Here is a 22235-nt window from a genome sequence, read left to right on the forward strand (position 1 = left end):
ACCCATAATTTTATACCTTAGTTTGCTACAGGTGGACCTAATTGGTCCTTTACTTAAAACATCATCACCACTGACAAATTAAGAAGCCACCTTTTGGTAAACAAATCTCCATAACAAATTCCACATGTTCACAATACCAGGTGCAGCAAGTTCAGATAAGAATTGTTTCTCATTCTTTTCTCTGATCCTCTCACAGCCTTTCCCAGAAGGATGCCTGGGAAAGTTGTCTGTTGCTCTCTGTGACCAGAGAGCTGCTGCCACAATGAGCCTCATCACGTTCAGTTGCCAGCTGACAGGACATGTCATTATACTTCATAATTCACTCCTAGATACTATATTATAAAAAATTTAAGAGCTTTGTGGGACATCTATTAAGCACCACTAAAGAGGCTCAGCTCCCTCAATGTTTGTGAGAACTCCATCATTCCTAACTCCCAGAAAAACCACTGCAGTGAACTGAGATGGACAAGGCAATGAATGATTACCCCTCCTTCCATCTCCACACCACAGCAGACCCAACACCCAGCACTGAAGAGCTGGCTCTAATGCCAAATCTCAAGGGGGAAGTCACTGAGGCAGTGCCAATCCCACACGAGAAGCAGCATGTCTGTCACCAGACTGGTTCAGCAAGACAGACTGAACACCTCCAGCATCTGCACAACCTTGCCTCAGCTCCTGGCTTGGAAACGCTGGGCACCACACACCACTTTTCCCACAAGCCCCAATTACCAGTGGTGGGATATCACACACATGTGATTCACACAGGTACATGCCATCTTCTGGAGAGTATTCTGGGGTGAAGGTACTGGAAGAACCTTCTCTGAGAGTACCAGAGCTGCTACTTTTGTTCAGCAGGCTCCAGCTGCACAGCTGACACGACCACAGGAACACACACACGCAGGCTCTCCGGGCTCAGTTTGACACAGCGCTCTGGGACTCGGCCGGAGCCAACCCAGCACACATTGACTTCCACGTTATGCAACAGCATGACAAGCACGTGAAGGCAGCCCAGCACCGCCGCTGCCAACAGGCCGATTTCTGCCTGACTTATCTATTTATTGTGCACAGCCCGCACTCGTCGAGAGCCTAATCGAGAAAATCTGGCGAGCAGGCAAGTAAGACTTAATCACCGATTAATTACAGATTAGCAGCTGCAGAGTGCCCCGCGATGAGCCTGACCCGCAGCTCCCGCAGCCGCATGGCTTCTCCTCCGCGCCTCGGGCCTGGAGGCTAACGCGGCCAGGGGATCACACGAGCCACGGCTCGGGGAACGCGGGAGGATCCACGGGCAGGCCGGGGGCAGCTCCGGGAGGGGTCCCGGGAGGGCCGTGTGGAGCAAAGCCGGGGGTAGCTCCGGGCCGGGGGTCCTGTGAGGGCTGAGGGGAGCAGGGCCGGGGGTCCTGTGAGGGCTGCGGGGAGCAGGGCCGGGAGCAGCTCCGGGCCGGGGTCCTGTGAGGGCTGAGGGGAGCACGGCCCGGGGGCAGCTCCGGGCCGGGGTCCTGTGAGGGCTGAGGGGAGCACGGCCCGGGGGCTGCTCCGGACCGGGGTCCTGTGAGGGCTGAGGGGAGCACGGCCCGGGGGCTGCTCCGGACCGGGGTCCTGTGAGGGCTGAGGGGAGCACGGCCCGGGGGCTGCTCCGGCCCCGGCGTCGCCCCTCAGCACAGGCCCCGCCCCCGCGCGGGGGGCGGAGCCGAGCGCAGCGGCCCCGCGCGCTCCCTTTGTTCGGGCCGCGGCAGGCGCTGCCCCTTTAAATGCCCCCAGTCCGGCCCTACCGGCGCGCCGGGTGGAAGGCGCCCCGCGATTGGTTACGGCGCCTCCCTCTCATTGGCCGCCGGGAGGAATGGCGCGTCCCGCCTCTCGCGCCTCATTGGCTCCGCCGGCTGCCCGTCCGCAGCGCGGGTTTCTGAGTGGGCGAAGCAGCGGTCCCTGGAAACAGTTCCGGGAAACCCCGCGTGCTGCCGGGGTCGCGCCGCCGTCCATGAGGAGAAGGAGGAGCGCGCGCCATTTGCCGTCGCTGCTTGGGCCCGAGCTGCGCCGCGCCGGCCCCGCTCCGGTGAGTGCCGGGGCCGCCCCGCGGGGCAGGGGCGCTCCGCGGCCGCGCCGAGCCCTCCTGCGTGGGCCCCGCGAGGCGACGGGCAGCGCGGGCTTGCGGGCAGGCCCGGCGCGGGCGGGGACGGGCCCGGGGCGCTGGCGCGGCGGAGCGGAGGGGGGCGGGGGCCATGGCGGGGCCGCTCCGCGGGCTGAGCGGGCGGGCGCGGGCGCGGGAGCGGCGCCGGGGAGGGGCCGGGGGCGGGCCCGGCGGGTGGCGGTGGGGGGGCGGCCGGCCCGCTCCGCCCAGCCGTGCGGATCAGGCTTGCATGTGACGGGCGGCCGCGACGCGCCTCTCCCGGGGCTGTGGGTCGGGTCCCTGCTCGCTCCCTCGGGGCTCTGAAAGCCGCGCCATCCCCAGCTGTTGCGGCTGTGCCCGGTGCGCTCTGCCCGCGGGCACGGCAGAACGCTCTCAGCAGAGAATGCGTCGCTGTCGCAGCGCGCCCTCGGCTCTCGGGCAGCGCCCGGTGCGGCGGAGCCGGCGGGGACAGCTGCGCCCGCCCGCCCGCGGCGCTGGGGCTGCGCTTCCTGCTTCCCCTGAGCGAGCCACGCTTGCCGGGTGCTTAAAGGGGAAACTGTCCAGAGTTTTGTTGTTAAGACGCTGTTTTTCTTAAATTAACTTTTGTCAAAAACCTTTGCTAAGTCTTGAAAAGTTTTGCTTAAATGCATCGTTGTTGCAAATACTTTAAAAATATGACTTTATTTACTCGGTCTGAGCAGCCTTGTTACCTGTCAGTATTTGAACGCGCTACTTAAGTACATAAGCTGTGCTGGACTACTCTTTTTGAAACAGTGTGTTGGCTTCCCTTTCCCGTGTTTGTGGCTCTAAAGGATCCCACCGGCACTTGGTGCTGCAAAGGACATTAATGCTCATGAAGCTGGTGCTTTGGTTTTTTGATTGGTTGTTTTTTTGTTTGTTCTTTTGAGACTACGCTTTAGCAGAGTTTTTTGGTTTTGTTTTTTTTTTTTACTGTAAAATTAATCTAACGAGTTTTGCATCTCGCAGTGTAAGGTTTTTGTAACCTATGCAGTGTAGTATTTGCAAACGAGCAGTGTCTGCTTGAAAATTTTGCATCCTTGAAATTGTATTTCCCACAAGCATTACATGTCCTTATCGCTCAGTTTTTCTGTCTTAGGTGAACCCTGTTAAAATAACACTCGAGTCTCCTGCTGACACTCAAGTTCCTAGTTCAGTCAAAAGTCCCAATACTCCCTGCTTTGTCAGACAGACATCTGCAAAATTCTTTGAGGATAAATTCTTTAGAGCAAAGCTCATTTCTGTTGAAGTGTTGCTTGGACCTGGAGTACCAGGAGTGTTGTTTAGTACAACCCAGACAACCAGATGAGCTATGAATAGCCAACTCCAGTGAGAAATGAGCATGGGCAGACTTTCTGGTTTAGGTTAGCAAAACATAGGAGTTTTTGGTGCAGTCAGTGTGTTTTAATGGCACTGATGGGCATGTGCTAAAGGAATCTCCCAGTCATAGTTGTGTGGGTACTGAGGCAGAGTTTGGGATGTGCTGCTCTCTTGCTTAGCATCATACTGGAGGTTCTCAGATTTTTGTAAGGGGCTGTGGAGGGAGCAGGGCTGAGCTGGAGAAGTGACAGTGCTGGCTGCATTTTGGCTTGCAGGTAGAGAGAATCCTGGTTACTGTGTAAAGGTCTTCAGGCTGTGATTACTTCAAAATAAGGTTTCATGTCATTCGTACCAAGAAACACCTAGCATATCATAATTAAGCTATTAAAATGTGTTTTGTGTGATTGAATAAGCTAAGGTGTAAAAGAAATGGCTATAATGCCTTCATGTACAGAATAAAGGCCCTGCCCTTTTCTACATGCCTCTGTGTGCAGAAATGTTTCTGAACAAGTGAGGTTTTAATAAAATCCCAGTTCAGACTTTAAATGTGAATTCTTATTTTCCCCCCACTTTTATGTTTATCTGCCTTGCTTGACAAGAACCTTCTTGAAGTGTGAGGCATAACTATAGGGACTGCATTTGCTTTCTTGTGGTCAATTAAAAGAACAAAACCAAACAAACGTCCCCCAAACTTCCTTCAGTGTTGTTTTTAACATTATGTAGCTTAACTGCTTGACACAGATAGTATATTGGTTAGGAGTAGCAACATGAGCAAGTGGAATGACTTGAGTGCAGAGTTTTTATGTGTGCATTACTTGGCTCCCTGTGCACCTGAGCTAAGCAGGTTCCGTTCCTGCACGAAGCAAAGTTTTCAGCAGCAAAACCAGTATTGGTGTATAATCACTGAAGTTCGTTATGGTTGTTTAGATGTTGTCCTTTTGCCAGAAATGTTCTGTTCCTTCTCAATTAAGCTGTTCCTAAGCATGTTTTGAGTTAACTAGACTGAATTTATAATTAATTGGATGGAGTTATACTTAGATAGTCTGTAGGTGGCAACCTCTGTTAGAGGCATGGTGTAAGATAAAGGGAACAGTAACATCATGGCTGTTTATCCAGTGATTGTCAGATCAAGGCTGTGATCAGGTACCTCTTTTCAAGATGCCATACACTTTGAGGACCACACATTTGTTAATTTTTTTATTTTCCAGAAAAAGAACTAATCGAACCATTTAAGTTATGAAACACTGGAATACCTGTAGTTTTAACTTCCTACTTATCATACCAGAGCTTAAAAAAGGGGCTAGTAACTTTGTAAATTACTCTCGAGATGCAGGAATTTTGGGTGAAAGATAGTGAACAGCTAAAAACACGCTTTTTGTCGTGAAGTATTTACAGCCTTCAGCAAGGCATTGTTTGCAACAACAGTGTGAAACTTGAAACAAGACCCCTCCCGTGTGCAGTTAGGGTGTGGGAGGGTAGGCAACATCTTGGGCACGAGTGAGAATTCTCCTTTCCTATGGAAAATTGTCCCCAATGTCTGTTTATGACTTCTGCTCATTTGGTAAGCATGGTTTTGTGTACACTGTTCTAAACATCCATTTCTGCATGTTTTAAAAACAAACACATATCCCACATGTACTTATAGACATAATTCTTTACTTATAATCCCCCCTTGAAGTCTTTCCAATTCGAGCAGTCTCCCTCTTCTCTAGGTATTTTAATATTTAATGCAGATGAAAGAGTGAGTGGATGCGGGTGCTGGTCTGTCACAGGCTGAGTCACATGGACACACTGCGCATGCAAACAGAGATAACACTCCTCTTTACCATGCTTTTAATATCTTTTAGAGCAGAATAAAAATGTTAACGTAATCATTGCGTGTTTTACTTACTAGATAAAATTCAGTTAAAAATATTTTTCTTGTTAACTACAACTAACTGATGTTACCCAGAGGGAGAGCTAAACAGTCTTTTTCAGCCATGACTTTCACCCACGTATCTGCTGAACTCAGAGGGAAGATTCAGTGTTATAAGAGATGCAATTTTGCTTGTTGGTGATTGTTGCGGAAGAAAAATCAATTTAATCTCAGATTTCAGGCCAAGCTTGCCAAGCCATTAGGGGATGTATTGCTATATCTGTGAAAAGAAATACATGTCTTCTGGGTGCTCTTGGTACCTGAATATTCTGGTAGCTGTGTCACTTCAGAATTTTCTACAGTTTTTCTTTAGGAAAACATTTTCAATAAAGTTTGTATAACAGGAAATAGCTAAAATTTTAACCCAAACTGAACACGCATTACATTTGACTTTAGTTCTTTATGAATTAAATCTTAAGCAAAAATAAACAATACAGCTAGTTAATTACAAAGCTGAATATTAATTTAAATTACCTAAAAGCCTACTTTAAAAAGCCTTTGAGCTGTTGTGCTGTGCAGCAATCTGATCCTTAGGGGTTAGATATTGCTCCACTGGTACATGCTTGTGCTGAAGGCTGATATCTTTTTGTGCTGCAAATCCTGCCTGTCAGAAGTTCGAATCACTCTACTCCAGAGGAGGTGTTTGTACCTGGGCACAGCATAGCTTGTCAACCTTTTGTTCACTTAGAGGCAGCACTGAAAAAAGTGTTAAACTTTTGGGTATGTGACACTTGGAAGCTACTATGGGTTATCAAAAAATTGTCCTTGAGTGTCACCATAAGCCCTTGTAGTTCAGAAGGTCACAGAAATTGCTTCAAGTAAATTTTCAGTATTTATGTGTTGCTGTAGCCTCTCGGTTCATTGTGGTTTTTTTTTTTTGTTTTCTATTTTCCTCTGTGAATAGAGAAGACAGTATATGTGTAATTAAGTGATTTTGTAAGGTAGTAGGAAGGTGAACACAAAAATGCCCTCCTCTTTATATCTTTGTTGTGTGTCTCAGCTTGTGAGTTTTTAAGAAGAGGGGTTGAGAATGGTGCTGTACCCAAGGCATTTTTGGTGTAATTAAACCCCCTCTGCCCTGCACTGTTTCAAATCTGAGATCTTCCCGAGGCTGTCTAGCAAGCAGGCATGTAGCTGAGTTTTGCCTTCTGTGATGTTCATAATCTATGGAAAATTGATGTTCATTAGTGTATTTATAGTTAATACCTGTAAGGATAGGCAAGCATTATTGTAGCTTTAGGTAGCTTTTTTTTTTTCTTCTGTAATTAGGCTGTAGTTGCTTTTAAGTAAACTGAATTGGTTAGAAAGTAATTTCTCTTTGTCAAGTAACAGAATGTGTGTGTGTATATATAGATGCCATGTAGCTATGGAAAACTTCCTTTCTTTTCCACACTAATGGCTTAAAGAAGTGGCATCTGAAGGAACAGTGTGAGGCTGCTTTACATGTCTCTAAAATTGCCCTTCAAGATAAGACAGCTTTAGTAAAAGCAATACTGTCTGAAGAAAAATGGTTTTGTTTTTTTTCTTACCTTGCTGTAGCTTGCAAATCTTCATAGGATATCTTCCAAACAGTTCATGAGCTGTAGTCTGGAAGGGTTGGGTGTTCAGGGGACTGTTGGAGATGTGCTTATGCTTGGAGACTTGTTTTGCAGTTTAGTAAATAGCTTGAGGCCTCAGCATTTTTTAAAATCTGTTCTTGAATCATCTTCATACCTGTATTCCAGTACTTAATTGCATTGCTCCAGCCATGCTGCATTGTCTACCTGGTTATCATTTCGCTGCTGCTCATCAACTTCTGCCCTGTCATTTAAAGCCTGAGGCTTGTTTCATTTCTGAACCTAACAGCTGATCATCCTTATGTTCTCCGCCGGGTAGTTGAATTGTCTCTTGTCAGCCTTTTTATTTGAAAGCACTGAATATCAGCTGGCTGGCTAATTGGGAAATTGAAACAGTCTTTAATGAATTGGGCAAAGCCCACTGGAATTGTCTGAGAAGATAGTTGTGCATTTTTCAGTGCACGTATTTGGAATCAGTTTGTTAATTCTGAAAGCAAGTACTTTTATTAATAAAGAAATGAAGATGCTGCAGTCATGCCTTCCTTTTAAACCAATAAGGTATATATTATTGAAATAGTAGCTGTGATTTGTCCAGCTCCTGTTTGAGGGAAACTGAAAGCATGGAAACTGTTGCGTTGCAGCTTCAAATGACAATAACGTGCATCAAAGTGCAATTTTTCTCTTTCTGTCCTTGAGATCTGACAGCGTCGTGAGAAAGCGTGTGGCTAGTCTTGTGCAGCATGTTGGGTTTGAAGGAAGACATGGCGACAAGCCAAGCAAGTGGAAAAAAGTATTAACAAGAAACAAGTATTAACATTTTTATACCTCAAGCTACCCTGCAGGGTTACGTGTTCACTCCATTTTAAACGGTTGTTTTAAAAGTAGCGGAATGGGAAATGGAAATAGCACTAGATCTTCTGAGTCTTTGCTGAAGGATGTCACTGCCGTGTCCCCATACATTCTAGCTGCTATGGTAACCAGTTAATGACAATCAGTAGATGGAGTTTAGACGTTGTTATGTACATGAAGTACATTTTTTAAAAGTTATGTAAATTCTTCCATGTACATTTTCCGCAGTATTAAGGGTTGTACTTTCTTTTGAAACTTAGACCAGCTGCATCCAAAAAGTATTAAATAAAACTTGATACAGGTGATTTTGCAGCATGTATACAAATTAGTTTAGATAAATCATGCATTGTCCTACAAACTAGTTATTTCTGGCTTATTGTAATATAGCTCCTGAATTTTTTCCAGCAGCATAATAAAATGGCTAATCAGGTGAATGGTAATGCGGTACAGTTAAAAGAAGAGGAAGAACCAATGGATACTTCCAGTGTAACTCACACAGAACACTACAAGACACTGATAGAGGCAGGCCTCCCACAGAAGGTGGCAGAGAGACTTGATGAAATATTTCAGACAGGTATAATATGCATTTCTTGTTTCTGATTGGTTATGAAAGTGAGGGCATACCATTTTCAAATTTTTATAGATTAAGATTTTAAAATTCATTGTTTTTGATCTGTGTAGCTCTGAATGTTTTGCTACTTTGATATCCCTAAAGGCGAATTGGGTTTGACATTGACTAATTACTTGACACGTCCTTGGAGTTGTATGTGATATCTTAGTTGCTTTAGGGCACAGAGCACTAGTTTCTTAGTTGACAAATGAAGATGTATGTTTCCGCATACTAAACTGTACATTATTTTTTTTTCTTCAGTCCAAATCATCATTTTGCTTTTATGTTTCTACTGTCACTGTCACAGTGATTCTAAAACACTCAAAGGCTGGGTAGGTGACTTAGTGAGGGAAGCAACTAGCTTGTCTTGCCTGGGACTACATTTGAATTGAGTCTGCCTGTGGATTTTTTGTTCTCTCTAGTTCTGAGTGGACAGTTTAATCCATGTTGGTTATTACTCTGAAATGTTCAGCCTGACACTAACAAAGTTGAGGACTAAGCTATCTAGCAACTCGAGTAATGCCTTGCTGGTAGCAAGTGGTCTCTGCAACTTCTAAAGAGGTTTCTTCTTATACAGAGGTTTTCCTATTTTGTTTTTATAACCACCCTATTTTATCTTATAGACAGAGGCTTTCTTTTCCTTTTTAGTGTGTTCTGTGAACAGATTTACAAGAAGCAGTAGAACTGCTCTATGTGCTTGCCTTGAATGCCTGGGTGGCAAAATGACAGTTTTTGTTGAAAAGAGTTAAAATTACCCTGATCAAGTGAAGGCAGTTCAAAACCAATACCTTATCAATCCTCAGTGTGAAACTGGCTCATGTGGGTGATGTCTTTTGGAAGTCATTCACAGTGAGCTTTCTTGAAGCCTTTACCAGCATGTATTGGCTGTAGAGATGCACTTTCCACCTGTGGGTCATGATGACGTGCACTTGATGGTCTGAGGGAAGGTGTACAGAAATACCTGGGCAGAGGAACTCGTGGGGTCTAACATGTGTTGCAGTTAGGTTGTGTTGTGAGGAGTTCTTAAGGAGTTTAAAAGCTTTTTAGCCCAGAACCTGACTACCAAGTATAATTCCACTGCATGAGTAACCTGAAAACATTTATTTACACTTCATTAATGCCACTGAAGATGTTTGCATTGTGGAGGGGTTTGTCAGTGAAGCAAACTACTTTAGATACTTGACCCAAATTTGGGGTTGAATTTAGTGGTTTTTTTTTATTTGCTGAAGTCTTCTATGAAAGATACAGGTGCCTTCCAATATGCAGGATCACTTCTGAAATGTAGTCCTTGGGCTTGGCACTACTGTGCATTTTCCAAATCAAGTAGCAGTGAAATAATCTGTGTATTTTGGAGATCAAGCTGTTGCAAAGTGTGTGGAGTTTTAGTTTTTATCCTAAATTTGGATGTATGATTTTAAAAGTGTAAATCTCAGCCTAAATGTCTGACTCCACAACTGATGCATGTGCATTACAAAAGGAAAAAAAAAACCCTGTAAAGATCCTTAAAAAGAAATGCTTCAGAACTGGTCCAGTGTTTCCTGGGGGAGTCTGTACCTGTAAAATTAACATTAGCTTTTCTGGGTACAAAGCAGGGCTCAAAATTTTTTAATTCTGTCTCTTGGAACTGCATAGAGCAACAAAATAAGTTTAAAAAGCCCCAAACACTGTTTAAGATACACATGAAGTCCACTGACTCCTGCATTTTTGAAGCTGGAGGAAAGAGGGAACAAATCATTTTTGCTTCCTACTGTTTTGTGGGGCAGAGCTTCCTAGGTGTTTGATCATCAGTTGGGTAGTTCCTTTTTCCCATGCAATAGGATATTTGTAATATTCACCTGTCAGTTTACTCTAAAACAGCTCAACTCAAGAGAAGGAAGTGTGAAACTTAAAATGAGGGATAAACAAACAAAATTCAAATAATTAAAAGTGAGCCAGAGTTCATTGTTTCAGATCCTGGTGTGTGATACTGCTTTTATGCAGCAGATTGCATTCCTGAATGCTAGAAAACTGTTACACACGGGATAAAATATTGCACATCAGTTAGTGCTTAGGTATATACATTTTAATTTAACTTTTTCATTGTACTCATATTCTTTCATATACCTGTGTAGGAATATATAATTAAATGTATAATTCTGTTGCTATGGAATGTAACTTTTTGGCTTAAAAAGCAAATTGCATAGTTCTTAGTTTGTATGAAATTCAATAGAAATCTGTAACTTCTTTATCTTTAACTTTTAGGCTTGGTAGCTTATGTCGATCTTGATGAAAGAGCAATTGATGCTCTTAGGGAATTTAATGAAGAAGGAGCCCTCTCTGTATTACAGCAATTTAAAGAAAGTGACCTGTCGCATGTACAGGTAAGGTGAGAGCCCCAGGAGTGTGAGCACATAAGTATAAATAGTGTTCTGGCACCACTGGCAGGAGAGTTGTAACTTAGAAATTCATTGATGTTGCTGTATTATATTTCAAACCCAAATAACCAGTCTGTTCAAGATTGCCTTAAATGTGTAGGTATTTGAGCACAAAGCAAAACCTCCCAGATGACAAAAATATGCGTGCAATTGAGAAAATAGCTAAAATGCTTTTTGGAATCTGATGACTTTTTTAATCTGACAAGTTTGTTCAATTAATTATTGTGTTTTCCTGAAGGATTCTTTTGACATTTGATTTATTGCATTGACTTGAAGTAGTGACTTCATGGTATGGAGTGTAAGATTCAGTGGATTCCCAGGCCTTGTCATACACACAATTGAATTATTTTGTAAATTGTATCTACAGAACAAAAGTGCATTTTTATGTGGAGTTATGAAGACCTACAGGCAAAGAGAGAAACAAGGCAGCAAAGTACAGGAATCAACAAAGGGACCAGATGAAGCAAAGATTAAGGTAACAGGGATATTCTGTACTAGCTGATGTGTTACTTGTACATAGACTGAATATGAACTCAAAAAGTATCAATACCCTGGGAAAGTATATTCAGACTAGGCTTTAAAGAAGTGCATGCATGATAGAGATTCCATAGAGAAGGGTTGTTGGAAATGCAGCTCTTTCTGATCACACAGTTGCCAAAATTTAAGCTCTCTAAAAACTCTGATATTTGTTTAAGAATTGTCTCAGGTGTCCAGTGTTCTGCACTTCTTGGGGTGCTACATATAAAATGGAAAATAAGGGAAAAGGCAAACAAGCTCTTTGCAGTGACCTTGTAATATAAAATAAATGCTGCTGTTTATGACAGCTTTTTAAAACCACAAAACAACTGAGTGTTTTGTTACTTCCATCTCTTCATATCTACCTTATCAAGCGTGGCAAGGAGCAGACAAAGAACTGCTTATCTTGGAATGTTTTTTTTTTGTTCTGTGTATTTAACCCACTGCCCTCTCTCCTGTAAGTAGTCTGACTTTTTTTTTTTTTTTCCCCAGGCTTTGCTAGAGCGGACTGGTTACACTTTGGATGTAACTACAGGACAGAGGAAATATGGGGGTCCTCCTCCAGATACTGTATATTCTGGTGTTCAGCCTGGCATTGGAACAGAGGTTGGTATAAACAGACTAATCTGATAATTGCTTTGTATACTTATGCAACCTCATAATTAGGAAATACTTGAAAATAAACCATATTGCAAGTTGAATGTCTTGTAGAGGAAAATAATCTCCTATGTGTGTCTTAATCAGTCTTTCTTACTCCTCAGCATTCTGCAAAAGACAGGAAGATAGGTTAAAGTGGAGAAAAAAGAGGTGGGGTATACTAAAAACCTGTTCTTTTTAAAGTTAAGAGATTGTTGGAAGAGTTTCAAAGACTTTACATTGTTTTTTCCCTTCCAAAGGACAAAGTCTAGTCTGTAGGCAATTATTTGGAAATTTAAGGTTGTGACTGAACCCTGTGCATCTTCCTAGCAAGATGTGAGCAAGCTTAGGTTTGGTTATGGAAATGCTTGAACTGTGTATTTCCTCACTTAGCTATTCTTCCAGGTTTTAGTCCCTAGCAGGTTGTTTTGGAATACATGCTCATGCTTAATCCATACTTGAAATACTCTGTCACACTGCTGCATGTCTGATACAGGAGTTCTTTCAGAGATTTTTCTATGAACCACCAGACTAGATTTGAGAAAGCAATCAGTCTCCTTAATGTCTTTCAATTTATAGATAAGTTTTCCACTCCTTGAGATGCTGAAGCTCTTGTGTTTATTGTCAAGAAGTATCACAGTAAAGATGATTTCTGAAGGGAAACGTTCACATTCCATGAAGGAAAATTAATTTAGTGGTGGTGGTAAATAATTAGAATGAGTCCTTGCACTGAAAGATAATACTGATGTGTATAACTTCTCACGCTCTGCTTAGGTCTGTATGCTAATTAAGCTTTTGTCTTTAAAAGCTGCAAATGAGTTAGAATTAAGTGTTCTAGAAGTAATGTAAATGATAGTGATAATGACAATGTAAGTATCTAGCTAGAGGAATACCTTAAGCTTTCTGGGGAGATGGTGGGGAAAACCTTTTGGCTCTGCCATTAAACTTTCATTTACTGTGATGGATCAGTTCCTTTCTTTTTTCCCCAATAAGTAATGTTCAGTCAACATTCACACTGACCTGAGAGAGGCTAAGCTTTTAAGAAGCGGTCTGGAAATTGAATTTCAAGAATATCTGTATAACATGAGGCATCTAGAAGTTCTACCTTGTTCCATGTTTTGGAAGTTAGTCACATTCTCCTCATGAGTTTGTTATATTGGTGCTTATTATGGGCATGCTGAGTGTCTTCAGTGCTGGAATTCTGCTGTGCCTTCATTGTGAGATACAATTATGACAAGGCCTTACTGAGAAGGAAAATGTTGACTCATGGCTTTTTTTTCTACAAAAAAATATTTGAAGTTAAAATAAATTTATTTTTATCTTAATGGGTGTTTGGAATGTTTTGTTTGTATTAACAAGGAAGAGGTTTTGAGACTTCGGAGGAGAGCTGTGGTGATTAAACAACTGGGGGGATCTTTCTAGGGAGACCTCAGCTAAAGATATTAACTCCTTAACAAAACTTAACCCAAGTTAATTGTACAGAACAAAACCACAAGAACTCACAGGTTTGCTTGAGTAAATATTAAACATTCGGTTGGTGGAAGCTGAAGCAAATGCAGACAAGAAACAAGACTACAGTATATATCAAAAGTGGGAAAAGTGCATCACACAATTAAAAGGAAATTATTATTATTATTAAATTATTTTCCATCTCTGTAGCTTTCCAAGGAAGAGTAATTTACAGAGTGATTTGAAAATACTGCAAGAGCAAGGAAGTGCTTGGCCTGCTTTAACATATGATACACAACTAGATAGTCTGTAAGGTCTTAGTTTTTAACTGCCAAAATTAAAACCAGGTAAGAACCATTTATCTCTTCAGCAGGGGAAATTCACAGCCTCTTCAATATAAATAACAAACCCAGGTTTTCTGTGTGTGAAACCTCCTACAGATAGCAGGTGGATTAGAGCACTTGGGACATAAAATAACATCAGCTGCTGTGAGGGCTGCACTGGTGACTGCAATGTTTCTGCTCTGCTGTTTTATCTGCATTGCTGTTCTATCTGCATTGCTGTTCCTTTCCCAGGAATTTCCAAGTGTTAAAAAGCTTGTATTTGTGAAAAAGCTTTATTTCAAGTGTCCTCTTCCTTTTTAGGTTTTTGTTGGTAAAATTCCTCGAGACCTTTATGAAGATGAATTGGTACCACTCTTTGAGAAAGCTGGTCCAATTTGGGATCTGCGTCTCATGATGGATCCTCTTTCTGGTCAAAACAGAGGTTATGCTTTCATTACCTTTTGTAGTAAAGATGCAGCACAAGAAGCAGTCAAACTGGTGAGTTAACTTTCTTCCAGACAGGTCATGACAAAGTAAACAGCAAACATGTTGGTAATTTCTTAAGTAATGAAGTCTTCAAAGCATCCATTGACAGACTCAAAATTTTACTTTCTTAAAAATTGCCTCCTGATTTCATTAGTAAGTACATATAATTAAAACTTATAAGAGTGTTATCTGCTGTACCTTACTGTGGCTGATCAGAGTACTTAGGTGATTGTTAGGAGCCTACTTGAGTCCAGCTAGAAAATACATTTTTTGAGCTTCAGTGTGTTTTAAGTTTCATCACCCCTTCTATTTAAAGAGCTAATTTGAGATAGTTTATTTAGCTGCTGCTGCCATGGGGAGGTCTCTGAGTTAGTTCCTTTGGTTGTTTGCAGTGTCCTTCTGTTCTTCCCAGTCATGCTTGTGTCTCTCCCAAGATTTTGAATTTGGCTGTGAAATACTGTGTATACTTTGAACCAGAACTGGTGAAATGCCTAATCTCAGTTGCCTTAGTGGAATTCAGCTCATCCTGAATGAGGGATGAAGAAGAAGGGTGAAATCTGAAAACCTTAGTTAAGCTGGTGGGGGTGGGGAAACCTGAAACCTGGAGAAGCTTAAAAGCAGTTAAAACCACGTGGGCCTTCTCCTTGTGCCAGCAAGGCACCAGTGGGAATGGGATTGATTGTGAATAGAATGGCTTTGCAGAAGATAGAATGTGAAAAGCAGATTCAGGTTAATAAGTTCATAGCACCAGAACAAAAAGTTTTACTCTGTTAGGAATCACTTCTGTCTGTGAAGCAAAATTTTGAAATGCTTTGTCATCATTGAAATGATATTGTTTGATAGTCTGTGGTACCTTAACATTTTTTTAGAATATCAAGAAGGTTCCTGAAGGTATTGCTGTCATTTTTAGGGCTTAGGTCTCAGCTAGATTTAGAATGTTAAAAACCTGCTTTTAAAGAATTGCATGAGATTTTCAGAAGCTGGCTGATGATGAAACACCCATCCAACCTCAAGAATCCTGACTGAAACAAAGACTATGTCTATCTTGAATTTTTTTTTTTTTTAAGGCTGAATTCTTGTACCTTTAAAGGCCTATTGGGAGTCTTTCTTTTCAGTGTAATCCAGCTGTGGGTACAGGCATGAAGCCGTGGGCTAGATTTTTTTAAATGGAAGTTTTAAATCTTGACAGTAACATTTTTTAATTCTATCATGGACAAAGTCAAAAAAAATGTGGGGTGGGGTAGAGGCCAGGTAACTGATTTAGGCTGTTGATTGTCTTGACAAATGCTCTCAGTGTTCAAAGCTATCCAAGGAAAGAGGAAGAACTCCCTGTATCTTTAATGCCATGTATTTGCTTACTGATAACAGCAGCAGCAGCTGACTGACAGCAGAGGAAGCAGTAACCAGTTGCTAGAAAGATCTTTCAAGTCTGAGATAAACAGTAGGTGAATAAATTTATGCAATGCAATTTGTATATGGTCCTGTTACAGCAAGTTTTTTTGTAGCTTTCCATTCAACAAGACTTCTGAAGTCTGTGGAAATCCTAAGTTTGGCACTGTTCTTCCAAGTGAATGCTGACACAAAAACGGCTGTCCTAAGAATTCTCTTGCAATGCCAATTCAATATGCCATGTGTAAAAGTAGTAGATGGTGAAGAAAATACCTGAGTTTAAGATTTGGGGATATTTTTATGCATAGTATTGTGGATAAAACAAATCAATGGCTTTGGTTTTTCAGTGTGACAACTATGAAATCCGTCCTGGAAAGCACCTTGGAGTGTGCATCTCCGTGGCAAACAACAGGTTATTTGTTGGGTCAATTCCAAAGAACAAAACTAAGGAAAACATATTGGAGGAGTTTGGTAAAGTCACAGGTAAGACTTAATGAGTCCCAGAACACCATTTAGTCTCTGTTTTGTTGGTCTAGTTGTTTGCCTGATGTGTTCAGGTATCAGTTAAACTATTTTCATGTTGGATTCCCAGTTTAATTTTGTTAGAAATTTTATATATGTACTATATTTTAAGGTGGAGTGTAAAGGGACTTGTGTCTGTTTTTAGTGATTGTGAAATGAATGGTGGTGTAACTTTACAATTAGAGACAGAAACAGCTCAAATGAACTCAAAAACCAGCACACATGAACTCTGAAGAAGATGAAGATTCCAATTCTGTTACCTGTTTTAACTTTCTGTTGGAGGTTCTGTATTTGTTACTGGATCTACAGGAGGTTCTGCTGTCAACATGGAGAAGTTTTTGGGAAGCCTGAAGCGAATGTATTCCTGAGTAGTGAAGGGGAGGAGGGAGTACTAAATTGGTTTAGAGGGAATATTACTAGAGAAATAGTTAATAACAGACTAATTTTTTGTCCCAGTTTTTCAGCATTCTCCAGTATGTGCAGCAAGTAGGAAGAAGAGAAGTCAGCTCATCACTGAAAGGGTGCTTCTGCCTTAGATAAGAGATTGAGTCACTTGCTCTTGTTCCTGTAGGAGAGCTTTAACCTCCTGCTTCTTTTTTAGGATTTCTATTTATAAGTACTTCAGGGAAGTGGTGAAAACAGAAGGTGAATATTCATTTAGTTCTCTCTCCTCTTTTTGGAGAGATGTGGAAGATGTTCCTTCTAGGTTCTGCAGGAGGCAGGGGAGAGGTCATATGTTAGTGCTGGCTGCCTTTCAAACATGTAAAAATGATTTTAAAAGTATAGAAAACTTAGACTGTGTGAGTTGCTGAGGTTGATGTTTTACAGAGCCTATTCTGTGGTGGAATTTCAATTGCTAGGTGACATGTTTCTGGGTAAATTGAATATCTGCTATTTGTTTTGCTTTTCTTGTGCTCCCAACCCCTTTCAGGTGTAAAATTCAAATTCACTACAAAACCTGAGTGAAGGCATTTTAGGGTAGACTCTAGATTTTTACTTTTCTTTTGAAGCTCAGTACTAAAGATATGTTTTTCAGAGGGTTTGGTGGATGTAATTTTGTATCATCAACCTGATGATAAAAAGAAGAATCGTGGATTCTGCTTCTTGGAATATGAGGATCACAAGTCAGCAGCACAAGCTCGCCGACGCCTGATGAGCGGGAAAGTAAAAGTCTGGGGAAATGTTGTTACAGTGGAATGGGCTGATCCAGTAGAGGAGCCTGATCCAGAAGTCATGGCAAAGGTCAGTAAAGACTTCACTGGATGCTCTTGTGCTTTGGGAGGACTGTGCTGTAGTGGCAAAGACTTGTTCCAGCTGAGCAGGGCTAGTTTTGAGGCACAGAAAGCAATTAGAGGGCATTTTCACAGTGAGCTGTGCAAATGGTGGTGTCTGAGTTGCTATTGGAAGATGTTGGAAATGTGCTGTTACTAACTGCTGTTAACATCTAAACTAGTCCTGTGCAGGGTTATCCTGCTGGATTGACACGTCAGGCTGTGCATTTTCTGCTTTAGCTGTAATCAATACCAGGTAGGTATTGTGTAAAACTATTTTCCAGAAAGTTCAGTGTGGGGAATGATGTGCATTTTATTCCCTGTGGTTTTGGGTAACTCCTTGCTGTCCTTGAGGTCTGTTAATAAAATTTTGCTGGGATTTGTGACATCCCAGAAGCAGAAAATCAAAGTTGGATATTCTTCTGGTTATGGAGGGGAACTGTGGAAGGAGAGGAGTTGTAGAAACTTCATACAGGTAATTACAAGGCACTTTTTTTTTTTAACAAATTCAGAATTAGTAAAGTTACCCAGATTTGTTAATGCAACAAAAAAGGGAATAATGTCTTACTAGTTGGGAGTTTCCTTTGAGGTTTGACTTGTAAAGATTACAGCTTTGTTCTCATTTTTTCACCAGGTTAAAGTTTTATTTGTAAGAAACTTGGCCACTACTGTGACAGAAGAAATTCTTGAGAAATCTTTTTCTGAATTTGGAAAGCTGGAAAGAGTAAAGAAGTTGAAGGATTATGCATTTGTTCATTTTGAGGACAGAGGTGCAGCAGTGAAGGTAGGTTAATTATTCTTTCCTAGTTAGTTATTTTTTATGAATGGTTTTAAGAAATTTCTTTATGGTAAATACCCTGGTAAGAAAAACCATAGAGCCCGTTTCATAAGGTTTCCATTGTGAGAATCTCAATGCTAATAATTTTGTTCCTATGATTTCAGTAGCTAGGAGGATGTGAAACTTGAAAGGACAAAACTGTAGCAAGTTAACAAGTAGACTGGAAAAGAGGTGTGTAGAGCAATGCAGGAGAGTCTAGAGAAGAGGAAAAAAAAAAGATCAACCTAGACAATTTTTCTGAGGAAACACTGGCAGAAGGTATCAGTTGTCTCTCAAAGACCCCTATCTAAAGGCTGTGTGTAGTTTTGGAGTGACAAAAGTATCAAATAGAAATTGGGAGGTAATTAAAAAATGCTTTGTGAAGGACAGGAGAGTGGTGTTGGCAACTCTTTAAGCATTACCTGGTTTTAATTCTTTGTGCATCCGAGGTTTCTTCTCAATGACTTGTTAAATATTGAAAATCATTATTGTAAGCTTCATAGTTCTCTTCCTTTGTGTCCTTGAGCTGTTGAGAATGTAATTAATATCTGCTGACTGTGATTCAGTATATTGAATTCTGTAGAAATGACTCCATCTGGTTTTTAAATTCGTGGTTCATGGGGGGAAGAAGTAGAGTAGGAAGTGTTTTTTGCATTTGGGAGTCTTGAAGCAGATATATTGCATGTGGTGTATGTGGCTACATGGACAGTTCAAAGGCTCTGTACTTGATCTTCTTATTAATGATTTTATAGCCATTTAATTGCTTAGGATTTTACTACATGAGAGATTAGGTTTTAGAATACTCCTTGTGGCTTTAAGATGAATATCACTCGTACTTAACAAGGTTGAGGTTGGTTTGGATAGGTTTAGACCATGTCTGAGGGAGGACAAAGAATTGTTGGAACAAGGGGTAAGTCAGCAACACTTCTGGCTGTGGTTTTCTGTAGTATGTCTGTAAACACTTTCCAGCCTCTTCCCAGTACAATTACCTGCTAAATGCTCTTTTAGATTTCAGCAACTGGAAACTTGTAGCAGCTGAGAAAAAGATCAAATGCATCACTAACCCTCATCTCAAGCTAGGAACTACCACATCTGGCCCATGTGACTGCTTCATGGCCACTGAATTGGTTTATGAACTTTGTGAGATATTTTTGTGTGTGGATGTGTTTTGGCTTTCAATGAAGTTATTGTATTTATGTGTGGAATGCATGGAACTGGATCATTGACTCTAGCATGTACTGATTTTCATCAGTAATAATGGGGAAATAAATTGCCACAATTTCTAATGCTTTTGAGGCATGGAGGTGTACAGACACAAAGTCTTCATTAATGCAAATACTAATACTCAGAAAAGTTTAATGCAAAGCAGATAAATCCAGGTGAGGAACTGGGAGATCTGGTCCTAATTGGGTATTAAGTTCTCTTTGTGGGTGCATTTAATAGTAAAAAATTGCACATTAATTTTCTGGAGGATTCAGGGCTTGCTTGATGAGATCACCACGTTTCAGTAATCTTCTTTGGTTTTTTCTCCTCAAGTATGTATCTTCAGAACTACTCGATTTTCTCAGTCACTTGACTCACATTCAGCTACCTGGGAACTCCAAACATAACAATTCTTTCTCTTGTGTGCACATGTTCTACCGGGCTTATAAATGAAGTGTTTATGTCAGTGTGAGTAGTGAGAATTTGTTTATTTCTGAAAGATTTCTAGGAGATACAGGAACATAAAAACTGATGGTGCTATGTCTGACTTCATAAAAATAATTCTTAATATGTCTTAATCCTCTTTTTTATCTTAGGATATAAAAATTATATTTTAAAAAAATACTGCTTTCCTGTAACTGGTGAATAAAGTGGGACTTGGAAAAGTGACATGTAACATTCTGTTTATGTAGCACAAAAGCAAAGCACGTGGCAGAGCTCAGCCTGGAGCAGCCCAGCTGTCTGGTTTCTTGCAATAAGTTTTAGTTCCCTTTGAATGGAAAAACATTTTTAGTTATTTTTCTTTTAATTTTTGTACAGGCTATGAATGAAATGAATGGGAAAGAGATAGAAGGGGAAGAAATTGAAATAGTATTAGCAAAGCCACCGGATAAGAAAAGGAAAGAACGTCAGGCTGCCAGACAGGCCTCCCGGAGCACTGCGTGAGTGTCACCCTCCACCGTGGTAATGCTGCAGGGTGGAGTTGTGCTGTGGAACAGGGGCTGGTCTAGAAGAACTGAATTACTTGACTTTTCTCCATGTTGCATATTGCTAATCAACAAGGGCAGATGTAGACTGCATTGTGGGCTGCTTTTGGAGATAAATAACTCTGTGCTTCTTTTCCTTGCTAGGTATGAAGACTATTATTACTACCCTCCGCCTCGCATGCCACCTCCTATGAGAGGCCGAGGCCGTGGAGGAAGAGGTGGATATGGCTATCCCCCAGATTACTATGGCTATGAAGATTATTATGATGATTACTATGGCTATGACTATCATGACTACCGTGGTGGCTACGAAGATCCCTATTACGGCTATGATGATGGCTATGCTATAAGAGGAAGAGGAGGAGGAGGAAGGGGTGGGAGAGGTGCCCCTCCACCACCTAGGGGGCGGGGAGCACCACCACCAAGAGGTAGAGCTGGCTACTCACAGAGGGGGGCACCCATGGGACCGCCGAGAGGAGCCAGGGGGGGGAGAGGGGGCCCTGCGCAGCAGCAGAGAGGACGCGGTGCTCGTGGAGCCAGGGGCAACCGTGGGGGCAACGTAGGAGGCAAGAGAAAGGCAGATGGGTACAACCAACCTGATTCCAAGCGCCGTCAGACCAACAACCAGCAGAATTGGGGCTCCCAACCCATCGCTCAGCAGCCGCTCCAGCAAGGTGGTGACTATGCCGGTAACTATGGTTACAATAATGACAACCAGGAATTTTATCAGGATACTTATGGGCAACAGTGGAAGTAGACAAGTGAGGAGGGATTGAGAATATTGGAAACATGGAATTGGCTATAGCTCTACATCTTTCAAAAAAAAAAAAAAAATTGGCTTAATGTTTCATCCTTCAGTAGCGATTGGCTGCCATTTGTATTGGGCTGAAGAATCACTCTATTGTGTATATACTCGAGTCTCTTAGTTTTCTTTTTTCATAAACGCACTTGGACATTACTGGGCTTGCAGAATTCCTGAACTCCTTATGGGGTTTCAGTGCTTTTATCATTTTAGGCTTCACTTTAGCAGTTTAAAAGCAGGAATGGCACACTGTTCAATCATGATTTTGCAGAACCTCTGGTTTTGGACAGTTTCTTCTTTTTTTTTTTTTTTTGGATTTGGGATAGACTACATAGGAGTATGCTGTACATAAAAGTAAAAGCTAGTGCTTTGTCTTAGTAGTTTTAAGAAATTACAACAAATTAAGTTTTCTTGTATTGAAAATAACATGATTGTATGTTTTGCATTCCTAGAAGTAGGATAACTGTGTTTTTAAATTGTTATAACTTCACACCTTTTTGAAAATCTGCCCTACAAAATTTGTTTGGCTTAAAACGTCAAAGCCGTGGCAATTTGTTCCTTGATGTGATTGTATTTCCAATTTCTTGTTCATGTAAGATTTCAATAAAACTCAAAAATCTATTCAAAACATTACCTATTTCAAATTCAATTGTGTCCTAAAACATTATTTCATTGGTAATTCTTGTGAAAAATACTGTTTTCAAAGTATAACTGCCTATGTGAGTGATCAAATTCGTGCAAAATTTCCTGTGCTTTCCAACATGTAGCACTGTGGACATCAGACTGAAAACTAGGAGAAATTACAGACAGCCCAAAAGGCACTCACTGTTTAATTGCTGTTCAATAATTTATCAGCATCTAATTTTGAAACATTTTTTTCCTATTTAAAAGTGTTGAATTGTATCCAAGCATTCACAGAGATCTAATTTAAATCTAGTCTTCTAATGTAATGTGGCGAAGGAAGCAGATCCTACAATGGTGTTAATTTTGTTCCTTTGGTGATGTCCTGTGGAGGCTGTTCTGGTAGGATCCAGCCTTATTGTATA

The 22235-nt window shown here is 41.4% G+C and overlaps 1 protein-coding gene across 5 annotated transcripts; it reads left to right on the forward strand.

The window, feature by feature from the left end:
- Nucleotides 1-967: 967 nt before the first annotated feature.
- HNRNPR (heterogeneous nuclear ribonucleoprotein R) lies at nucleotides 968-21819 on the forward strand. Of its 5 annotated transcripts, none has more exons than XM_064398475.1 (11): nucleotides 968-1111; nucleotides 8174-8339; nucleotides 10617-10735; nucleotides 11157-11264; nucleotides 11798-11911; nucleotides 14035-14211; nucleotides 15936-16071; nucleotides 17147-17352; nucleotides 18016-18165; nucleotides 20221-20342; nucleotides 20532-21819. In XM_064398475.1, exons 2-11 carry the CDS (start codon nucleotides 8183-8185, stop codon nucleotides 21142-21144), a joined length of 1902 nt encoding a protein of 633 aa, XP_064254545.1. In that variant the 5' UTR covers nucleotides 968-1111; nucleotides 8174-8182; the 3' UTR covers nucleotides 21145-21819. The 5 variants fall into 5 exon arrangements, with proteins under 5 accessions (XP_064254545.1, XP_064254546.1, XP_064254544.1 ...); XM_064398474.1 differs by lacking the exon at nucleotides 968-1111 and adding an exon at nucleotides 1900-2053; XM_064398473.1 differs by lacking the exon at nucleotides 968-1111 and adding an exon at nucleotides 1906-2053 and having other exon boundaries at nucleotides 8171-8339.
- Nucleotides 21820-22235: the final 416 nt, after the last annotated feature.

The sequence above is a fragment of the Passer domesticus genome, chromosome 24, assembly GCF_036417665.1.
Source record: "Passer domesticus isolate bPasDom1 chromosome 24, bPasDom1.hap1, whole genome shotgun sequence".
NCBI classification, from domain to species: Eukaryota; Metazoa; Chordata; class Aves; order Passeriformes; family Passeridae; genus Passer; species Passer domesticus.

Coding starts and splice junctions, on each gene's coding strand:
- HNRNPR (XM_064398473.1), top strand. CDS start 1,979: ATGAGGAGAAGGAGGAGCGCGCGCCATTTGCCGTCGCTGCTTGGGCCC. Junction 2,054..8,170: donor GCCGCGCCGGCCCCGCTCCG/GTGAGTGCCGGG, acceptor AATTTTTTCCAG/CAGCATAATAAAATGGCTAA. Junction 10,736..11,156: donor GTGACCTGTCGCATGTACAG/GTAAGGTGAGAG, acceptor TTGTATCTACAG/AACAAAAGTGCATTTTTATG.